Source organism: Salmo salar, chromosome ssa12, assembly GCF_905237065.1.
Source record: "Salmo salar chromosome ssa12, Ssal_v3.1, whole genome shotgun sequence".
Classification (NCBI taxonomy): domain Eukaryota; kingdom Metazoa; phylum Chordata; class Actinopteri; order Salmoniformes; family Salmonidae; genus Salmo; species Salmo salar.
Window position 1 is genome coordinate 37,868,494 of NC_059453.1, and position 20,101 is coordinate 37,888,594.

General features: G+C 39.3%; 1 protein-coding gene across 1 annotated transcript; it reads left to right on the forward strand.

Annotated features, from left to right (window-relative positions):
* The first annotated feature begins 935 nt into the window (after positions 1 to 935).
* On the forward strand, positions 936 to 11,078 carry LOC106564780 (proteoglycan 4). Its single transcript, XM_014131144.2, has 8 exons — positions 936 to 1,082; positions 1,877 to 2,088; positions 2,212 to 2,377; positions 4,432 to 5,376; positions 5,569 to 5,634; positions 6,633 to 6,725; positions 7,398 to 8,293; positions 8,439 to 11,078. The coding sequence occupies exons 2-8, from the start codon at positions 1,894 to 1,896 to the stop codon at positions 8,523 to 8,525; spliced, it is 2,448 nt and encodes an 815-aa protein (XP_013986619.2). The 5' UTR covers positions 936 to 1,082; positions 1,877 to 1,893; the 3' UTR covers positions 8,526 to 11,078.
* Positions 11,079 to 20,101: the final 9,023 nt, after the last annotated feature.

Genomic DNA, 20,101 nt, shown 5'->3' on the forward strand with positions numbered 1-20,101 from the left:
GTTCTGAATTCTGTCACTGTACATTTCAAAAGTGCTGGAAAAATAGTTATTTTGACTAAGCCCGTCCTAGCTCGCTCATTAATATTTTAATCAAAATTACAGATTGCCTCTTATCCGCTCGTTGTCCCGTTATGCCATAGTTGGTACATCTCAATTGTCAGTGGAAACCACATTTGTTTAAGCAAGTCAGCCATATCAGCTATACCTGGCTATCAGGCTCCGCTGATAGCCAGGTGTAGCAATGGTAAGGATTCATTCCATGGTGCTGAAAAGAAAGCTCTGCTGTTGGGACAATTTTATGTAGGCCCTAGCAGTGATTGGGCACCGTTTGTCACTGTTATAGTGCAATTCATATATTGTGTTGTGTTGTTTAGTGGCTTTGCTGCCATGCATAAAAAAAAGGGGCATTTGCCCCACCGAAATGTACATGCTAAAATCACCACTGTAATAGTGAGATGTGCAATTCTATTTTCTTTCATTATTTTATTTATTTAATTAAAATAAGATACCCATACTTTTGCTTTTAAGAGTTAATTACAAAAAATATATAAAATAGATTTGGACATACTAATCTATGGGGGGTGTAAACTGTAGCTACTTATTTCCCTTCATAGTTTGTTTGCCTAAACATTACCATCATCCACATACCGATCTTTTTTTTTTTTTTTTTTACCAAAATGTGCTTTTTTGTGTCAACAATTGGACATTGCTCTTTGGGGGGGGCTAGTGACCCCATATTACTCTATATTACCCAATATTAATCTGACTATCCACAGTCACATGCACATTTTATAGTGTGCATGTAACCGTGCTCACTGACTGTGTAGCACTGCAGCAGTAGCTTGTTAAAATGGCCAATAAAGAAAATGTATTGAATTTGAACAATGTTTTAAACTTTTATTCAAAGCAGCGCTTTTATTTTGAAGGCACAAAACCGGAAGTCATTGTTTTATTACTACCAGCAGCAGCAGCAGGCAGTAAACGTTTAGAAAATTCGAATCATTTCAGCAAGAACAGTAGAGGGGCAAAGTCAACTGCGAGATCTCTGAGCTAGTAACTAGCTCTACGTTCATTTCGAGACGGTAAGAAATATTGATTATGTTGCGTTTTATACATGTTCTAAAGGTTTTAGAAGAGCAGTAACGTTAAGAAAGGCCGTGCTATATCAATAATATAGTCACAGGAAAATGGCGTCGGGCAACCCATTTACCTGTGACTATATTCATCATATTGCACGGTCGTATGTGTACTGCTATGAAATGTTTACAGCAACTAGCTTAAAAATTACAATTTAAAAAAACGAATATTCATTTTTTAAATTAATCTGCACACTGGAGAGCGCGTTTGCTAGACCAAGAACTGTTCAAAACAAAGACCTTGTTGCTATGCTACAAAAGCATGGGATGTTTTCACTAGGAACCAAACGGGAGGGGCCTACCTGAATTCGTCCAATAGAAACTCTAGTTTTTGTTGCAAAAAGTTTCCCGTTGCAAAACGTTTTTTTTCAGTTATGACTGCTTGAATACACCCCAAATGTTGCTGGCTGCTAGCAGTCTTCTTCATTTTTCGTTTGTTTGATTTTTCTCCATTGCCATTTTATTAGGATATCTAATCCTAGGACCTATGTGATGTGTACCTTTGCTGGTTCAGTTGAATGTCAGTGCTCTGCCCAGCTACCAAATACCTTGTAAACTTGCTAGCTAATGTGTAGTTTTATATTTGCTAGTTAGCAAACGTTCCCCTGGACTGAAGTTAGAATCCCCTGCCCAGTTACTGTGTTGCCTTTCACGGTATTTACCTGGCTTGTTAGCTAGATAGCTATCTAGCTGATTGTAGTAGTTGGCATGACTAAACTGCTTATCATTTCTCTCTTCAGATTTTAAAAGGGATGAAATGTCAGGCTCACTGTGTATACAGTGTCAGACACAAACCACTGTGTTTAGTAAGACCTGCAACAGTTGTTTCTTTAACCATCCAAAAGAGAAGAAGATGTTACAAGCAATGAAGAAGTATGATAACGAATGGGGCCACAATGATTGCACCCATTATAATAATAGCTCTCAGATATTGACTTCCACAAAAGTATTGGTAAGTGTTCCCCCTCCCCATATAACAATGTTAAATAATAATAATAATAATAATAATAATAATATTTTTCAAATTCTAGGCTAGCTACTACTTTAAATCTGAATGTCTGATTCTGTGTTTCAGCTCTACAAATTACACACTCTAGGATTTGTTCCCCTTCTCCTGCTTGGAAAAAGGAGACGGGGAACAAAACATATCGATATGGATTCCTTTTGCCCTCACCCCCAAGTCATAAAAGAAACGGGCTCTATTGAAACATTGAGAAACATTTATTTAGGTCTTCTGAATGGTAAGTGTACCTCGAGTTCCATGTTTTTTTTCTTTTTTAAATATTTTATTTTAGGAGGATTTTCTTTTACAATGTATTACTCAAACTCAGCTGCCAGACATAAAGTAGAATATTGCATAAAGGAAAGATTCACCCATTTTGAATGTTATATTGTATTTGTGCATCTTTGAGTGACGTTTTATCAATTCCCGTGATCATTTCATGTTTTCATGTGTATCTGAGCTATGCAATATGACGATATAACGTTAGAAATCTGTGAATATTTTCTTTAAGTGACAACAATATGATAGTTACAACAACAATAAGCGTTCATAATCTCTATCCAAAAACGGAAACTAAATCTTGATTTGATTTATTAGGATCCCCATTAGCTGATGCCAATGGCGACAGCTAGTCTTACTGGGATCCGACACATAACGAAAAAGACATTACAGACAAAATACTTAGGAATAGTCTTGTAAAAACTAATATTTTCCATGTTTATGGTGTTAATAATTTTTGATAGCCATCTCTGGAAGCAAGGGGGGGTGGGTGACTTGCATTCTGTAAAAAAATTTTTGGGGGGCAGCCACCATACCAAACATCAGAGCCTGTTGTTCCTCCTTAGAATGATTTTAAAACAGTCTCTGAGCTGCCGAAGAGAGCAAGTTCTGGGTCAGGTTCAATGGCCCTCTCATACCTTTTGAATACCACAAACGTAATGAACCCTTCTGGGGCTTTACATCTGTCACACAGTGGGAAGACCTGAGGGTAAATTCTATGTAGTTTGGCTTTGCAAAGTATGCATTACTTTATATCAATTGATATCTGACATTGATGGAACAAGAGTGAAATTCTAGACAGGGCTTCTCCCCAGATATCGTCTGAGATCTCAATATTTAACTCTTTAGCTACCCTAGGTCTCCTTGGGGTGACTAGTAGAGGCCTCCATATAGTTATAGAAAAAGGAGACAGACTGTGAGATGAGGTGTTTTGAGTTGGGAGGGAACTTTAGCGGGTAATAAAATAAATGTTGTACAGGGAGGGGAGAGTTTCAAAATGTTTAATCTTCCTTCAGTGTCTTGCGTGTAGATAGCATAAGAAATGGGAGAGTTCAAATGTGTTCTGTAACTGGTTGAATGATGCAAATTGCTTATCAATATGTTCTAATGTGGCCAGTCCCTTCTCCCCCCACTCAACAAATACCTTATCAGACCTGGATGGAGCAAAATAATAATTAAAACATATTGATGTGTATACAGAGGTATTAGGCACCATAAACACATTTCTCAAAAGAAAGGTATTGCCTGTCAGTTTGTTTAGGCACTCTGCTTTGTTCCCGAGTGGCGCAGTGGTCTAAGGCACTTCATCTTCGTGCTAGAGGTGTCACTACAGACCCTGGTTCGATTCTTGGTTCAATCCCGGGCTGTATCACAACTGGCCGTGGTCGGGAGTCCCATAGGGCGGCGCACAATTGGCCCAGCGTCGTCCGGGTTAAGGGAGGTATTTGGCTGTGGTAGGCCGGCATTTTAAATAAGAATTTGTTCTTAACTGACTTGCCTAGTTAAAAAAAAAAAAAAAGGCATGGCTGGAAGAGAGGATTTTGTTGCGGTCTTGACTTCAATATTTACCCACAGGGGGGCATCAGTGTCCAATTTATCAGGGAAATTTATCGGCCCAGTATTAATGTTTTAAAGATTGGTAGGCCTAGGCCGACACTTTCCTTGGGCTTTTGTAAGTGAGCTTTACAAATACGATGGGTTTTGTTAGCCCAGGCAAATTACATGATTGGAGTCCAATGTTTAAAATTAAAAAATGAAGAGGTAAGAAAAGATTAAAGGAACCTGGGAAGAGAAACCATTTTTTATGGCATTAATGAACCCCGTGTATAGTCAGTATTCTCCAGATCTCTATGTTTTGTTAGTCTTTGTAACCAGCTCACTGTAGTTTTGCTTGAAGATGAGCTTTGGGTTTCTCGGTAGTGTATCTCATGTTTCTTTATTTGTCATGCAAATAAAAGCTTCTGATGCTTATTGTAGTGATTATTTGAATAACTATCATTCTTTATAATGCAGTCACACTCGGCACCGAGTCCCAATTTCAGTGCTCCCCAGTGTCTCCAGAGCCAGAAGGGACCCCCGCACCAGCCGAGGTAGAGGGAACACCTACAACAGTCGATCCAGTGGGAACCCCTCTATCGACAGAGCTACACAGAATACCCATCTCCATCCAACTGAACGTAATACCCACACCAACAGAAACGGGCATACCCAACACACTAATCAATCCAGTGGGAACCCCTACAACTATCAATCCAGTGGGAACCCCTACAACTATCAATCCAGTGGGAACCCCTACAACTATCAATCCAGTGGGATTCCCGGCACCAACCAAGCGAGACGGAATCCCCATATCTTTACAACTGAACCTAATCCCCACACCAACCGAGCCAGGCAAACCCTCCACACCAACCAATCCAGTGGGAATCACTACACCAACCAATCTAGTGGCAACTCCTACAGCAATTGATCCATCAGGAACCCCTGTACCAACTATGCCAGATGGAATTACCACATCCATCAGCCTGAACAAAATCGCCACACTAACAGAGCCAGGCAAACACTCCACATCAACCAAAACATTGGGAACCCCTTCACCAATGGATTCAGTGGGAACCCCTGCACCAGCCGAACTAGACAGACTCCCCACACCAACAGACCCAGGCAAACCCGCCACACCAACCAAGCTAGATGGAATCCCCACATACATCTGCCTGAACGGAATCCCCACATCCATCTGCATGAACGGAACTCCCACACCAATACAGCCCAAAATCCCCAGACCAATACAGCCCAAAATCCCCAGACCAATACAGCCAAAAATCCCCTCACCAATACAGCCAGGCAAACCCTCCACACAAAACAATCCAGTGGGAACCCCTACACCAATGGATGAATCCTCTGACTCCTCTGAGCCCCAGGACCAAGAAATGCAAAGGCCAAAAAGAAAAATGTGGAGAGGTAAGCATTAGGAGCCGGTTTCCCTGAGACAGAGTAATCCGGGCCTAAAAAGCATGCTCGATTGGGAATCTCTAATGAAAGTGCTTTTTAGTCCTGGATAAAGAAAGAGGCTCTTTTTATGTTGAAAAATATATATAATCTGTGTCACATTGTATATTTGCAGTTCTCACCCGTGTGCCATTTATCACACAGATGGAGATATAATCGAAGCTGAAGACAGTGCAACCACTCAAGCGCAAAAGAGAATAAAAACCACAGGTATAACTGGTATATTTTAATTTACTTAGGCTTAAGGTTCTGTACAATCAAAATCTACATTTTTGTATTTTGCCACATTGTCATGGTGATGTAAAATGCATCATATGTTGCAAAACGCATCATCATGATGATGTGGCACAATACACTTTGCTATATCTTGACAAATTGATTGCTGACATGCAAAACATTTTGGAACTGTATCAACAGTGCACTAATGAAGAAGAAAAAAGGCAACTAAACATTTGAGTGGATTATTCAATTAATACTATAACTGGAGCTGAAACAAAATAAGGATGGTATCAATAATTTGCTATTATTTAGCTTTGCGATGTAGATTATAAAATTGCATTTTTAATTTACAACAATATTAAATAGTTTTACGGTCCTGTGTTTTTAAGCTTTCAAATTATATTAAAAACAAACTTATCTTTATTAGTGACAGAGATATAGGTATTTCATGATAGACTGGGGGGTCCAAAATGGGCAAACTGAGCACCTCTATCCACTGAGGTTGGTCATTCAGGTCCAAGATTCACGTCCTCATAATTTATACTATAAGCATGTATAGAAAGTTTGATTGCATTAAAAAAAATAACCTCAAGGCTACTTCATCACTTTAACTCTCAAAAGTATCACTACAGACAAAATATACCAGATACGTCACTGGTGGAATAAATCAAAAAACGTTGTTTAGAAGGAGTCCAAGGGCGAATTGAGTTCTTGCGTGCACACACACACACTTCCCTAACAGAAATATGCAAATAAAATGCGCAAATAGTATCTTGCTAGCTCGTGCTTAGCTCTGCCCATCTCCTTGCTTGTTTTGCCCACTGTGCTTCATTTACTCTCATTGTAACCAACGCGGATGAAGACTCTTGGGTTAGTTAAAAGTATATTTGGTATCACTGTGCATTATTTACATTCTGTTACATTGTAACGGCTACCCAATAGATGGATTTGCAAACATAACATTTGATTTATTTGATCTGTTTTTGTAGAAGAGTGGCTGAACATGGATACGGATAGGCCTACGGTGTCAAGACATGCAGAGGTAGACACTGAAGTATTAGATCAGCTAGAAAAACACAAAGGTAATTGATTTAATATGGGATAGCCTCATGGCTACCTTTTCACTTTCACTCAAAGTTATCACTGTGTGCATTATTTACGTTCTGCAACATTGTAAAGGCGTCCGCATGCTTCCCAGCCAAAAAGTTTGGATGAGTTTGACATTTTTTGTTTGTTTTTGGACTTCGGTGAGGTTCTTTTTCGGCTGTTCGGGCACACATTTTTTATTTCTTAAGGCAAGCCGAAGTTTGTAGCTGAAGTCTACGCCCCTTCGGTGATTGGTCAACAATAGGGATTCTTCAATAAAGTATTTTTTTTGTCATTCAACGAGAGACGACTCGTTTTGATGCAAATCTTTTCATTAATAAATACTGCACCAAACGTCTAAGTTAGATGTAAAATTGTGAGACTAAGATCTCTGCAAAAACATAAATGAATGACAGCGTTATTTTAGATTCATTCTGACTGTTTTTAGGAAGCGTATACTGGCAACGGCGTCTCAAAATGGATGAACAGTACTGTTGCAGTATTTTTCTCGTTTTTCAAGCAAAGGTCATTTTAAGGGAGCACACTAATTCGGTTCGCCTAGCCACTAGCCAAACTGAAGCATGCTGATGCCTTAACAAAACATTGTCAGAGTTATCCCATGGATGAATTTGCGAACATAACATTTGATTCATTTGATCTGTTCATAGAAGAGTGTCTGAACATGGATACGGATAGGCCCACGGTGTCAAGACATGCAGAGGTAGACACTGAAGTATTAGATCAACTAGAAAAGAGCAGCATTGTACAAGCAACCAACAAGCAAACTTTGTGGGCTATAAACTGCTTCAAGGACTGGCTGTCAGAGAAACAGATGATAGTGGATTTTTCAACCATTGAGAAATCTGAAATGAATGTGCTATTGCGAGATTTTTACTGTTCTGTTCGAAGGGGTAAAGGTGGGGAGTATTGTATCCCGAGCTATATCGGAATCCGGGCTGGCGTGAACAGATTCATTAACCTCCCTCCCCTTAGCAGAGCCTGGTGCTTGATGAAGGACAGTGAGTTTACCTCCTCTAATAATGTATTTATTGGGGTACTAAAGAAAATCAGACGAGAGGGCAGGGACAAAACTACCCATCCTAAGGTGATTAAAGCACAAGACCTTGAGATTCTTCAAAACTCTACTGTGCTAAGCCCCTACACACCCAGAGGGCTAGTCAACAAAGTGTGGTTTGATATCCAGTTACACTTTGGCCCCAGAGGAAAGGAGGGCAATAGGCGGCTAACGCCACAGTCGTTTGTAATAAAGTACGATGAAAACGGAGCAAAATATGCAACGATGACTTCCAACGAGGAAAGACCGAACCACAAAGATGCCGAAGAGCAGAACTGGCAGAATCGCTGTGGAATCATGTTTCAGAACCCTGGTAGTCACCTCTGTCCAGTCGCCTCCTTGGAGAAGTATCTGAGCAAGATCCCATCAGATGCCACCGCCCTCTACCTCCATCCTAAGAAGATGGTCATCACCAGTGACAGCATATGGTATAGCCAGGAGCCAATGGGGTTCAATTACCTTTCATCAATGCTGCCCCGACTGTGCCAGGTTTGCTTTTTTTCTAGCAAATTTCGTAACATAATTACGTAACATTTTAATATTCGCTAAATAGCTAAGTTGTACTCATAACTCAACCTGTTGTTGATACTTGGCTTACTTTTCTCTATCACTCGCTCTCTTTTTCTCTCTCTAGGAGGCTGGTACATTGGAAAAGTACACAAACAACTGCTTACGATCTTTGCGCGAGATCATGTCTGTCAGCAGATTGATAGTTCCTTGAACAGTTATTGAAAACTTTCAATGGACAACAGAAAGAGATGTCAAATGGGCTCACTGTGAGTCAAGGCAGTGACACACTTCAGTTTTACTTCCTACCAGCGACATTGTTTTGGTCTTATACACACACGGAGAGTTTGACAAGATATACAGTCCTCACCATATCTATTTGGACTATGTATTTTGACACTGAGGCTAAGATTGACATTTTTTGCTCTATATTCCAGCATTTTGTATTTAAGATGAATGAGGCGACAGTCCAGAATTTAACCTTTTGAATTTAGATTATGTTTTAGGTATAGATTTTGTTTTGCGCTGCGACTTTACTTTTCAGAATTGTAAAGCCTTTTAAGCTTTCTTTTCATCAACAAGTTTTACTCTACTGGAAACTGTTTAACCATAATCCATTTAGAATATCTAACGTTTAGAAAAACAATCGCAGCAATCGCCGGATAATAGGGGGAATAGATTTTTGTATGTATAAAATAATTGTTGGGGTGACTGGAAGCAATTTGACGTTATACTTCCTAGATCTGTTTTTACACTGGTAGAAAAAAACATGTCTACACCACTTTGTAGACCATCTGTTGTGGAAAATGGTCATACTTACAGCTCTTTAACAAATTAATTGTTCCCTTCACATAGAAGTGATATTTCTCTTATTTACTGTATCTATTGTTTAAAGGTTATGTACCAACTATCTAAAATTACCTGTATCCCCTTAAATTCAAGATTTTGAATGTATACCTCTTTCTCAGAAAGAAATTGAATTTATAAAACAATTTTGCAAGCTATAATGGTAGTGCAGCAGAACCTGTTAAGAGTGAAGGTAGTAACAAGAAGCGTGGAAAACCAGATGAGCCAAACATATGTTTCGGGAAGGGACAAAAGGCCCAAGAGAAGTTGTAAACCATAGGGAACCAGGAATTGACCGCACCGAGAGGACATACGGGGTGAAACAACTTCATCTGAGGGCTGAGAGCATTTTGATGTAGAATATGAGTAATAACAACTACATATATCCGAAAGTCTGTAGGCATAGTGAACATGATTACATTTATAATGTTGGCCTACATGCATAATTGTAGCCCACTTTTCCTTCCCTGCACTAGGGCTGTTGAATCAAGTGCACCTACCGTTAACAGCGCGAAATAAATAAAATAAATAGGAACGCAAGGCTTTATCAGAGTTTCCAAACCAAACTGTATTGTCTTGGGCTTTATCGTTGTTGTTTTTTACAGAAATGCTTGGAGATCACGATCGACCTGTTGGTAGCCACTGTTTTAGCCTTTTATTTGCGAGGCACATTGGAGCATAAATTGAAATAACTTGCCCCACTATAGGTTTACCGTTTCTCAGTAAGGTAGGGCAAAGGCCTGCAAACTACTAAACCTGATAATCGGCCAGAAGTACACGGATGAGAAGAATCCTTAGTAAAGCCCGGACTCAAGAGGATAAACTGTCTAACAAAATGAATAATTGTACATTCTAAACCACCTGTAACCATGAACAAAATTGTTGGAATGACCACACAAACTGAAATTATCATTAATGGGCTACAGGCAACCATATCTTGAAGTTGAAAACCACAAATCAGAATTTATATATCCCACTTGCTACTGGGAGGAGAATATAACCATTACGCTTTGAACGCAACGACAGTGTAATTGCATTTTGGTACACCAGAATTACGTTCATTTCCAATTAAACGCTGCGTTGCAGTGCGTTCAGTGTGGTGCGTACATTGGATATATCGAACGTATGTGTCAAAATGTTGAACCTTTGTTGCATATATATCCAGATGACGCTGCGTACTATTTTGTGAAATGTCGGTGTGTTTGAACCGTTATACAAGATGGAACTGTGATGGCAAGGACAGACCTAACGTCAATATCCTTTGTAGAAAAACGTTTGTTTATGAGAATGAATGAAATCCCGAGAGTGATGAGTTAGGCAGTCAGGTCTACTGAGCTCATAAAGCATGGATGAAAACTTTTCTTTCATCACTGAAGAATCCTTTAATAAAATGGCAGTGATATTGCGAAGTAGGCTACAATTATGCATGTAGGCTAACATTAGAATGTAAAATCTGAATGGCTATGCCTGCAGACTTCAGGATTCATGTTTTACTGATTGCTATACAATACTGATCCGTGCTTGCCGGCAATGGAGTGTCAGGAAATGTAGAAACGAAAGATCCAAGTTCAAGTGTAATTATTCATCTAGCTAGCTTTAGGCTTTTGCACTCAACATGGAAATATAATTGTTGTGATTTGAAGTTGTATTGAAGAATTTATTCATGTAACACACCGACAGTGTTATATTACGATGCGCTATAATATAATCAATAGGCCTATGCTTTGCATGCAGACTGTTAAAGAATGTGACAATGAGTAACTATGAATGTCTCAGATCGATCTAAGCATTAATTATCTAAAGATTTGGATGTATCTCTGTGCACTTCCTGCAAAAGAAAGTTTGACACTAGACATTTTTGTTTTTATTTTTATTATATAATAAAAACATAATTGAATATTAAAACATATATAATCTACTAGCAGTGAAGCCGCTCAGCATTTTAAATTACATTCAGTTATCTAACAGACTCCCATCCAGAGCGAACCACAGAAGCAACCTGTGTCAACGCCCTGCTCAAGGTCAAAAACGGGGACCCAAACCAGTGACCTATCAGCCACCGGCCCAAGCTCCCAACTGCCAGTCCTCCAAGATCCCCCACAGTTCCCCCGAGAGCTGCCCCTCAACCATCTGAACCCCCCCCCATTTACGTGTGTGTGTGGGTTTGAATGCAAGTGTGTGTATATGCATGTGTACACACGTACAAAACCTGCGTGGCATCAGCCTCAGGCAACCAGGCATTACATGTAACAACGTTGCCCCTCATTGTTATTCAAACATACTTTTATCTTTGACCGTCATTCTATCCCCCGTCCAGCAACTCTACTCCCACTTGTCTCCAATTTCACATCCCAACCCTCGGCTTCCCTCAGCCCATCCCACCTATCTCTGCTGGCCACCCTCTTCTGATTTCTACGCGCCATATGTCTTTCATCTATGCTGTGATGTTTAACATACAATTTGAATCTATGTAATCGAATAGAATCCACAGATTGCGCGTTGAAGATAAATACTTTTACTAAGAGTATTAGTAATTGACTGGTCTCTCCAGATCTCCCAACAATGATATTTCTAGAGTCAATTTTAGATTGTTATGCTTTTTCGGCCATTCCTGAATCTGAGACAAGAAACAGGCCATTCTATATAATAATTGCAGCTGAAAAGCATGACGTCTTGAATCTTGTAGTTTTATGTATCAACTCATACACCCTGTACCATGAAATCGGTACATCAAAAATCTCTTCCCAGCTATTTTGCTGTCTGTATGACACAGCTGTCAACATCCTGGTCCTCAAATGAAACTGGTATACTTTCCTATTTATGATTATTTTTATTCCTCTGCCAGTTTTGATGATTTAAATTGAGCAGACAGACCATTTCCCTACCTCCTCCCGCTGCCACCTGCCACCTCAATTTTTGGGGGTAATGCTGTAATCAATTGGTTGTAGTCTTGGATTGAGCAGACCTTCCCATACAATTCTGATAACTCCATGAAAGACATTACTCTACCATTGCAATTTACAATATCATTTAAAAACAAAATAACCTTTTCCAAAAATACAGGTATTTTTATCAACCAGCACAATTGAGTTCAACCATAATATTTGTTGTGATAGAACAACTATCTTTTCAGGGGGATGAAATTGTAACCAGCTCTGCAATGCTTGTTTGAAAAAGAGAGATACTTTGAAAAAGGTTACATTTTCAATTAATCAAAAATGAGACATGGCAATCTGCACAAAATGCCTTTTTTAAACAATGGATGAGCTTTTCATAGTTCTACTTGAGAACTATTTAGGGTTCAAGTAAAACTTTTGTGTAAGTGAAGCTTTTAGAGTGGTTTAGTGTTTTTATATTTACTCATCTCAACCCAGCCAGTTGATATTTATTATATAGATAGGCACGCTTTATCTTGTCTGGTTTGGCATCTCAGATAAAGCAAAATATTTTTTTGCTCAAATGATTTGAATTTATTGTACACTTAACTTTTCTGGACTAAAACTTATCTAGATCTTCAATGAGTCATTGCAGGGATCTAGCTTGTGGGCTTAATCTAAAACTTGAGTAAATCAGCATACATGGACACTTTTGTTTTTAATCCTTGAATTTCTAATCCTCTCTTATTTGATCTGATTTTAATAGCTAGCATTTTAAATGGCCATAACGAATAGATATGCAGACAGCGGACACCCTAGTTGAACTCCTCTTGACAATTCAAAACTAGTAGCCACTATTTACTATTTTACACCTAGGGTTGTTATACACTACTTTTACCCATTTTGTAAGAGACTCAACCGAATCTAAGAAATCCAGGCACTTATGAATACAATCCAGTCTTAGTTATCGAAGGCCTTTTCAAACTCCGCTATAAATACCTTGCCTGGATTCTTAGATGTTTCATGTTCTATTATTTCTAGTAGTTGTTGTGTATTATCTCCAATGTATCGTCAATGTAAAACAAATGCCTGATCAGCATGCACAATACCTGGTAAAACCTTTTTAATTCTGAGTGCTATGCATGTCGCTAGTATTTTTGCATCACAACATTGACGTGTAAGAGGCCTCCAGTTTTTTTTAGATGGACTGGAACTTTATATTTGACACCTGGGTCTTGTTTTAATAATAGTGAAATCAGACCTTCCTGCTGAGTACCTGACAGATGGCAGTTTCTATAGGAATAGTTAAAACAAGCTAATAATGGAGCTTTGTGTGGTATGTATGTATGTATGTATGTGTATAACTTTTCAGGAACCTGTATTTCAAAGATAATTTGTAAAAATCCAAATAACTTCACAGATCTTCATTGTAAACGGTTTAAAAACTGTTTCCCATGCTTGTTCAATGAACCATCAACAATTAATGAACATGCACCTCTGGAACGGTCGTTAAGACACTAACAGCTTACAGATGGTAGGCAATCAAGGTCACAGTTATGAAAACTTAGGATACTAAAGAGGCCTTTCTACTGACTCTGAAAAACACCAAAAGAAAGATGCCCAGGGTCCCTATCTATGTGAATGTGCCTTAGGCATGCTGCAAGGAGGCATGAGGACAGCAGATGTGGCCAGGGCAATACATTGCGATATCTGTACTGTGAGACGCCTAAGACAGCGCTACAGGGAGACGGGACGGACAGCTGATCGTCCTCGCAGTGGCAGACCACGTGTAACAACACCTGCACAGGATCGGTACATCCGAACATCACCACCGACGGTGGGTTTGTCACCTATGGGCACAAACCCACCGTCACAGGAACAGACAGGACTGGCAAAAAGTGCTCTTCACTGACGAGTTGCGGTTTTGTCTCACCCGGGGTGATGGTCGGATTTGCGTTTTATCGTCGAAGGAATGAGCGTTACACCGAGGCCTGTACATAACCTTTTTTTTTTTTAAATAATTTTTTGGAGGTGGAGGATCCATCATGGTCTGGGGCGGTGTGTCACAGCTTCATCGGACTGAGCTTGTTGTCATTGCAGGCAATCTCAACGCTATGCGTTACAGGGAAGACATCCTCCACCCTCATGTGGTACCCTTCCTGCAGGCTCATCCTGACGTGACCCTCCAGCATGACAATGCCAACAGCCATACTGCTCGTTCTGTGCATGATTTCCTGCAAGACAGGAACGTCATTGTTCAGCCATGGTCAGCGAAGAGCCCGGATCTCAATCCCATTGAGCACATCTGGGACCTGTTGGATCGGAGGGTGAGGGCTAGGGATATTCCCCCCCCAGAAATGTCCGGGAACTTGCAGGTGCCTTGGTGGAAGAGTGGGGAAACATCTCAGAGCAAGAACTGGCAAATCTGGTGCAGTCCAAGAGGAGGAGATGCACTGCAGTACTTAATGCAGCTGGTGGCCACAGCAGATACTGACTGTTACTTTTGATTTTGACCCCCCCTTTGTTCAGGGACACATTATTCCATTTCTGATAGTCACATGTCTGGAACTTGTTCAGTTTGTCTGTTGTTGAATCTTATGTTCATACAGATATTTACACATGTTAAGTTTGCTGAAAATAAATGCAGTTGACATTGAGAGGGCATTTATTTTTTTTCCCTGAGTTTATATACAGTTGAAGTCAAAGTTTACATACACCTTAGCCAAACACATTTAAACTCAGTTTTTCACAATTCCTGACATTTAATCCTAGTAAAAATTACCTGTCTTAGGTCAGTTAGGATCAACACTTCCAAGGATGAACCAGACTTGTGGAGGTCTACAATTTTTTTTCTGAGGTCTTGGCTGATTTCTTTTGATTTTCCCATGATGTCAAGCAAAGAGGCACTGAGTTTGAAGGTAGGCCTTGAAATAATCCAAAGGTACCCCTCCATTTGACTCAAATGATGTCAATTAGACTATCAGAAGCTTCTAAAGCCATGACATCATTTTCTGGAATTTTCCAAGCTGTTTAAAAGCACAGTCAACTTAGTGTATGTAAACATCTGACCCACTGGAATTGTTATACAGTGAAATAATCTGTCTGTAAACAGTTGTTGGAAAAATTACTTGTGTCATGCACAAAGTAGATGTCCTAACCGACTTGCCAAAACTATAGTTTGTTAACAAGAAATTTGTGGAGTGGTTGAAAAACAATTTTAATGACTCCAGCGTAAGGGTATGTAAACTTCTGACTTTAACTGTATGGGCTTCATATACCTGTACCGGTATGCCATCAAGCCCTGGGGTTTTTCCAGACTGAAAGGATTTAATAGCCTTAAGTTCTTCCTCTGTAATTTGGTATTCACTATGATCTTTTTGTATATTTTGTTAATTTTCAATTTTTTGAAAACAATTCCTTACAGTAATTGTCATTCAGAGGGTGAGGATGAGATGGGGAAATAAAACATCTGCTTAAAATATTTCGCTTCCTCTTGAAATATAATTCAGAGAATCATAGATGACTCAGTCTTTAGTAACGAGTTTCTGCAAATTATGTTTGGTAGTGTTCCTGTGTTGGAGATTCAGGAAGAATTTGGTGCATTTTTCTCCATATTCCTTCCAGTTTCCTTTATTTTTGTAATAGATTACTTTAGATCGTTCTTGAATAATAATTCTTATTTCAAAAAATAAAAATAAAAAAATATATATATATATATATATATATATATATATATATATATATATATATATAAACCATTTATTTAACTAGGTAAGTCAGGTAAGAACAAATTCTAATTTACAATGACGACCTACCCCGGCCAAACCTGGAAGACGCTGGGCCAATTGTGCGCCGCCTTATGGGACTCCCAATCACGGCCGGATAAGTTCCTGCAGTTCTTTTTTTCCCCTTTAACTTATTTTGTATCTCTGTAGTATCGTTTTTATTGCTATCTACAGTACCTGTACTATTAGTTAATGTATTTTCCTTGTTAGTCTTGTCTCTTTAGACAGAAACTGCTTTTTTATTATTGATGAATGTTAAATGGAATGACCTCCTGAAGGTACATTTTAAAGGTATCCCAAACAATAAGTGGATTTGCTGAACCACTACTGTACCGGGAAAAATTCAGTTAGAAATTATTTTGTCTTAGTTAACAACATTGTCCTCCAGTAGACTTTAATTAAATTTCCAATATCCCTGTCCACGTGGAAATTCTGTAAGAGTTATGTGAAGGCCAATTAGATGATGATCCGATTGCATTCTGTCTCCTATCAATGCTATTTTAACCTTTGATGCAAGAGCGAAAGAGACAAGAATGTGGTCAAGATGACTAGCATGATTAAGTCTCCATGTATATCTCACTAGGTAAGGGTTTCTTAGTTTCCAAACATCCCCTATTTCTAATGTGTCTATAATATTTGTGATTTCCTTGAGGGTACAGGGATTTCCTTTACAGTCCATTAAGGTACTTAACACTGTGTTATAGTCTCCCACCATAATGATTTGATTGTTTGTTGCCTGTAAGTTCAATAAATTTGTATAAATATTTTCAAAGAAGTATAGATCATCCTGATTTGGACCATATAGATTAATGAGCCAAATCAGTTTTTCATCCACTTTAATTTTCTAAAGGATCCACCTTCCTTGCGAATCATTCCTGACTATTTGCACATTCGGATCGACATTTTTGTTCATTAATATCATCACACCTTTCGAGCTCCTTTGTCCATGACAGAACATTTTCACCACCCCATTCCTTTTTCCACGCAACTTCATCTAAGTATGTAGAGTGGGTTTCCTGTAAACAGTATATTATATTCCTTTTCTTTTAGCCACGTAAAGACTGATCTTTTTTTCTTATGTGCTAAGCCATTACAGTTATAACTGGCTATACTTATTTCACCCCTTACCATAACTAGATACTATTCTCAGTCTACATTTACCATAATTAGTGCTTGTAAAGTTACTGCCATTAGAGGTATGATATTTCAAATGTCTGATGTTTAGAATTCAAGAAACAGGTTCAAGCTATATATATATATATTTTAATGCCCTTGCCTGTGAGCCAATGCCACAGATGTTAGAAAATTAAGTCAAGATATGTGTGTAGTAGATCTGAGTAGGTTGATTTGATATTGGATGTGATTTAGTGAGAGTGTGTATGAATTCTGGATAAGAGTAAGACTATATAATGTGTGATGTCTGAATAAATAACCCAGCCAATTTGCGTGGCTGAGTGTATGTGTGTAACATGAAGTGAGTATAGCCTTAATATTCAGATTAATAATTGTAATCGATATCGTATCACCAGCATAGTTGCATCATTACATTAAACATAATTTTCATAGAAAAACACATCCCAGCATTTCCATAGCAATTGACGTTTCACATGATTGTGAGAGACCTTTGCTTTACTATAGAGATGGCTTCACTACATTACAAATGCATTTCACTGTAAGGTCTACACCTGTTGTATTCGGTGCATGTGACAAATAAATTTTGATTTGAACTCAAATCTTTGAAGTTGTTGCGTTTTATATTTTTGTTCCGTGTACTGTAAATGAACGAGACGATGTGGATGAATTGTCAATCACTTTTGCTGTAACACAGCACGTAAGAGAACATAGGTAAGCTTGTTATCAAGGCAAAGGGTGGCTACTTTGAAGAATCTCATATATAAAATATATGTTGACTTGTTTAACAATTTATTTTTTGTTTACTACATGATTCCATGTGTTATTTCATAGTTTTGAGGTTTTCACTATTATTCTACAATGTAGAAAATGGTAAAAATAAAGAGAACCCATGGAATGAGTAGGTGTGTCCAAACTTTTGACTGGTACTGTATATTCGTGCCGTGTTCATCCAGTTAGTAGGTCGAACATTTCAGAGTTTCCTAGTTCCAACTAGCACCTGAATGCCGCATGATATTAAGCACGAGGAGAGATATGACACTATACCACAGCGTGAGTCATAATATCCATAAAAGTCACCTTGTCTGAGAGAGATTTCCATGGTTATCAAAACGACACGCCAGGGTAAGCCTACACGAAACACAGCACTTGTTTCAAGTGTTTTTAAAATTCCCAATGGGAAAAATGAATGGTGGAACCATTTCCCTGTTTGACCTCTAACTTTTATGGGTATTATGACACCTCCACTGTGGGGCTCTATGCTGATGATAACGTTTGTAACATCTAACATATACATTCCCACTATGCATATAGAATAGGAAACGATGTAAAATATATTGTGTTAACTGTATTAAGTTATAGCAAGCATTCAGACCAGCCTTTCTGATTGAACTTCCCTTAACTACATTACATTGTACCTGGATTTCGATGCTACTGTGGACATCCCTCTTTTCAACATGCTGTTAGGGGGGTAGTAGCAGCCACATCCCAGCATGGTGAGACAAGGAGGAGTTTATTGTTGCCAGGGGGGAATAAGTTGCGGTCACAACTAAGTGAGAAGGTGGTATTAAACATATGATTGGATGAATCTATTTGAACGGCCCTCCAACTGGTAATTACTGGGAAACTCGTCTATCATCGCCAATGGGTGGGTGGATGCTTATGCCTCTTTCACATGCTAGTCGGAACTAGGAAACACTGAAATGTACGATTTGCTAACTGGTTGTAGTTATACATATGCTGCTTTCAACGAATCAGCAACTCGGAAATGTCAGTGTTTTCTAGTTCCGACTAGCATATGAACACGGCATAAGCACTTCTTTGACACTTCTTCCCACTTCTATGACATGCCTAGTTAAATAAAAAATACAATAAACATGCTCAACTCTGATGTTGTTGACAAAGGAAAAGGAAAAGGACCTCTATAACCAACCTGCACTCAGGGGTAGACGTAACATAGTAAATGTAAATCCGGAACATTCCGATTATTATCTGTTACGTTTAGTATGTAATCTATTAATTTGTGGATGTCCATCATCCATTTCGTATGATATCTTAGAAGTTACAATTCATTTGATATGTTACGTTTCACAAAACATATATGTTACGAATTTTGATTTGTTGTTGCTAACGTTAGCTAGGTGGCTGGGTGGCTAATGCTAACATTAGGTAGGTGGCTAATGTTAGCTAGGCTAGAGGTTGAGGTTACGAGATAGGTTAAAGGGTTATGGGAAGGGTTAGCTAACATGCTAAGTAGCTTGCTTAGTCCCCTTCTGTACTCCTTGTTCACCCACGACTGCGTAGCCAAGCACGACCCGAACACCATCATTACGTTTTCTGACAACACAACGGTGGTAGGCCTGATCACCGACAACGATGAGACAGCCTATAAGGAGGAGGTCAGAGACCTGGCAGTGTGATGCCAGGACAACAATCTCTTCAACGTGATCAAGACAAAGGAGATGACTGTGGACTACAGGAAAAGGAGGGCCGAGCACGCCCCCATTCTCATCGATGGGGCTGTAGTGGAGCAAGGTCGAGAGCTTCAAGTTACTTGGTGTCCACATCACCAACAAACTATCATGGTCCAAACACACCAAGACAGTCATGAAGAGGGCACGACAACGCCTATTCTCCCTCAGGAGACTGAAAAGATCTGGCATGGGTCCTCAGATCCTCAAAAAGCTTCACATCTGCACCATCAAGAACATCCTGACTGGTTGCATCACAGTCTGGTATGCCAACTGCTTGGCATCAGACCGCTAGGTGCTACAGAGGGTAGTGCGTACGAACCAGTACATCACTGGGGCCAAGCTTCCTGCCATCCAGGACCTGTTTACCAGGCGGTGTCAGAAGAAGGCCTTAATAATTGCCAATGACTCCAGCCCCCCTAGTCATAGACTGTTCTCTCTGCTACCGCACAGCAAGCGGTACCGGAGTGCCAAGTCTAGGTCCAAAAGGCTCTTTAGAAGCTTCTACTCCCAAGCCATAAGACTCCTGAACAGCTAATCAAATGGCTACCCAGACTATTTGCATTGACACCCCTTTTTCTTTTCACGCTGCTGCTACTTGCTGTTTTATCTATGCATAGTCACCCCCGCACATTGACTCGGTATCGGTACCCGCTGTATATATCGCCTCGTTATTGTTAT

Excerpts from the sequence above, each read along its gene's own strand:
- LOC106564780 (XM_014131144.2), top strand. The coding sequence starts at position 1,894 with ATGTCAGGCTCACTGTGTATACAGTGTCAGACACAAACCACTGTGTTT. Across the intron at positions 2,378-4,431 it reads TTATTTAGGTCTTCTGAATG|TCACACTCGGCACCGAGTCC; the intron begins GTAAGTGTACCT and ends TTTATAATGCAG. Across the intron at positions 5,635-6,632 it reads AAAGAGAATAAAAACCACAG|AAGAGTGGCTGAACATGGAT; the intron begins GTATAACTGGTA and ends CTGTTTTTGTAG.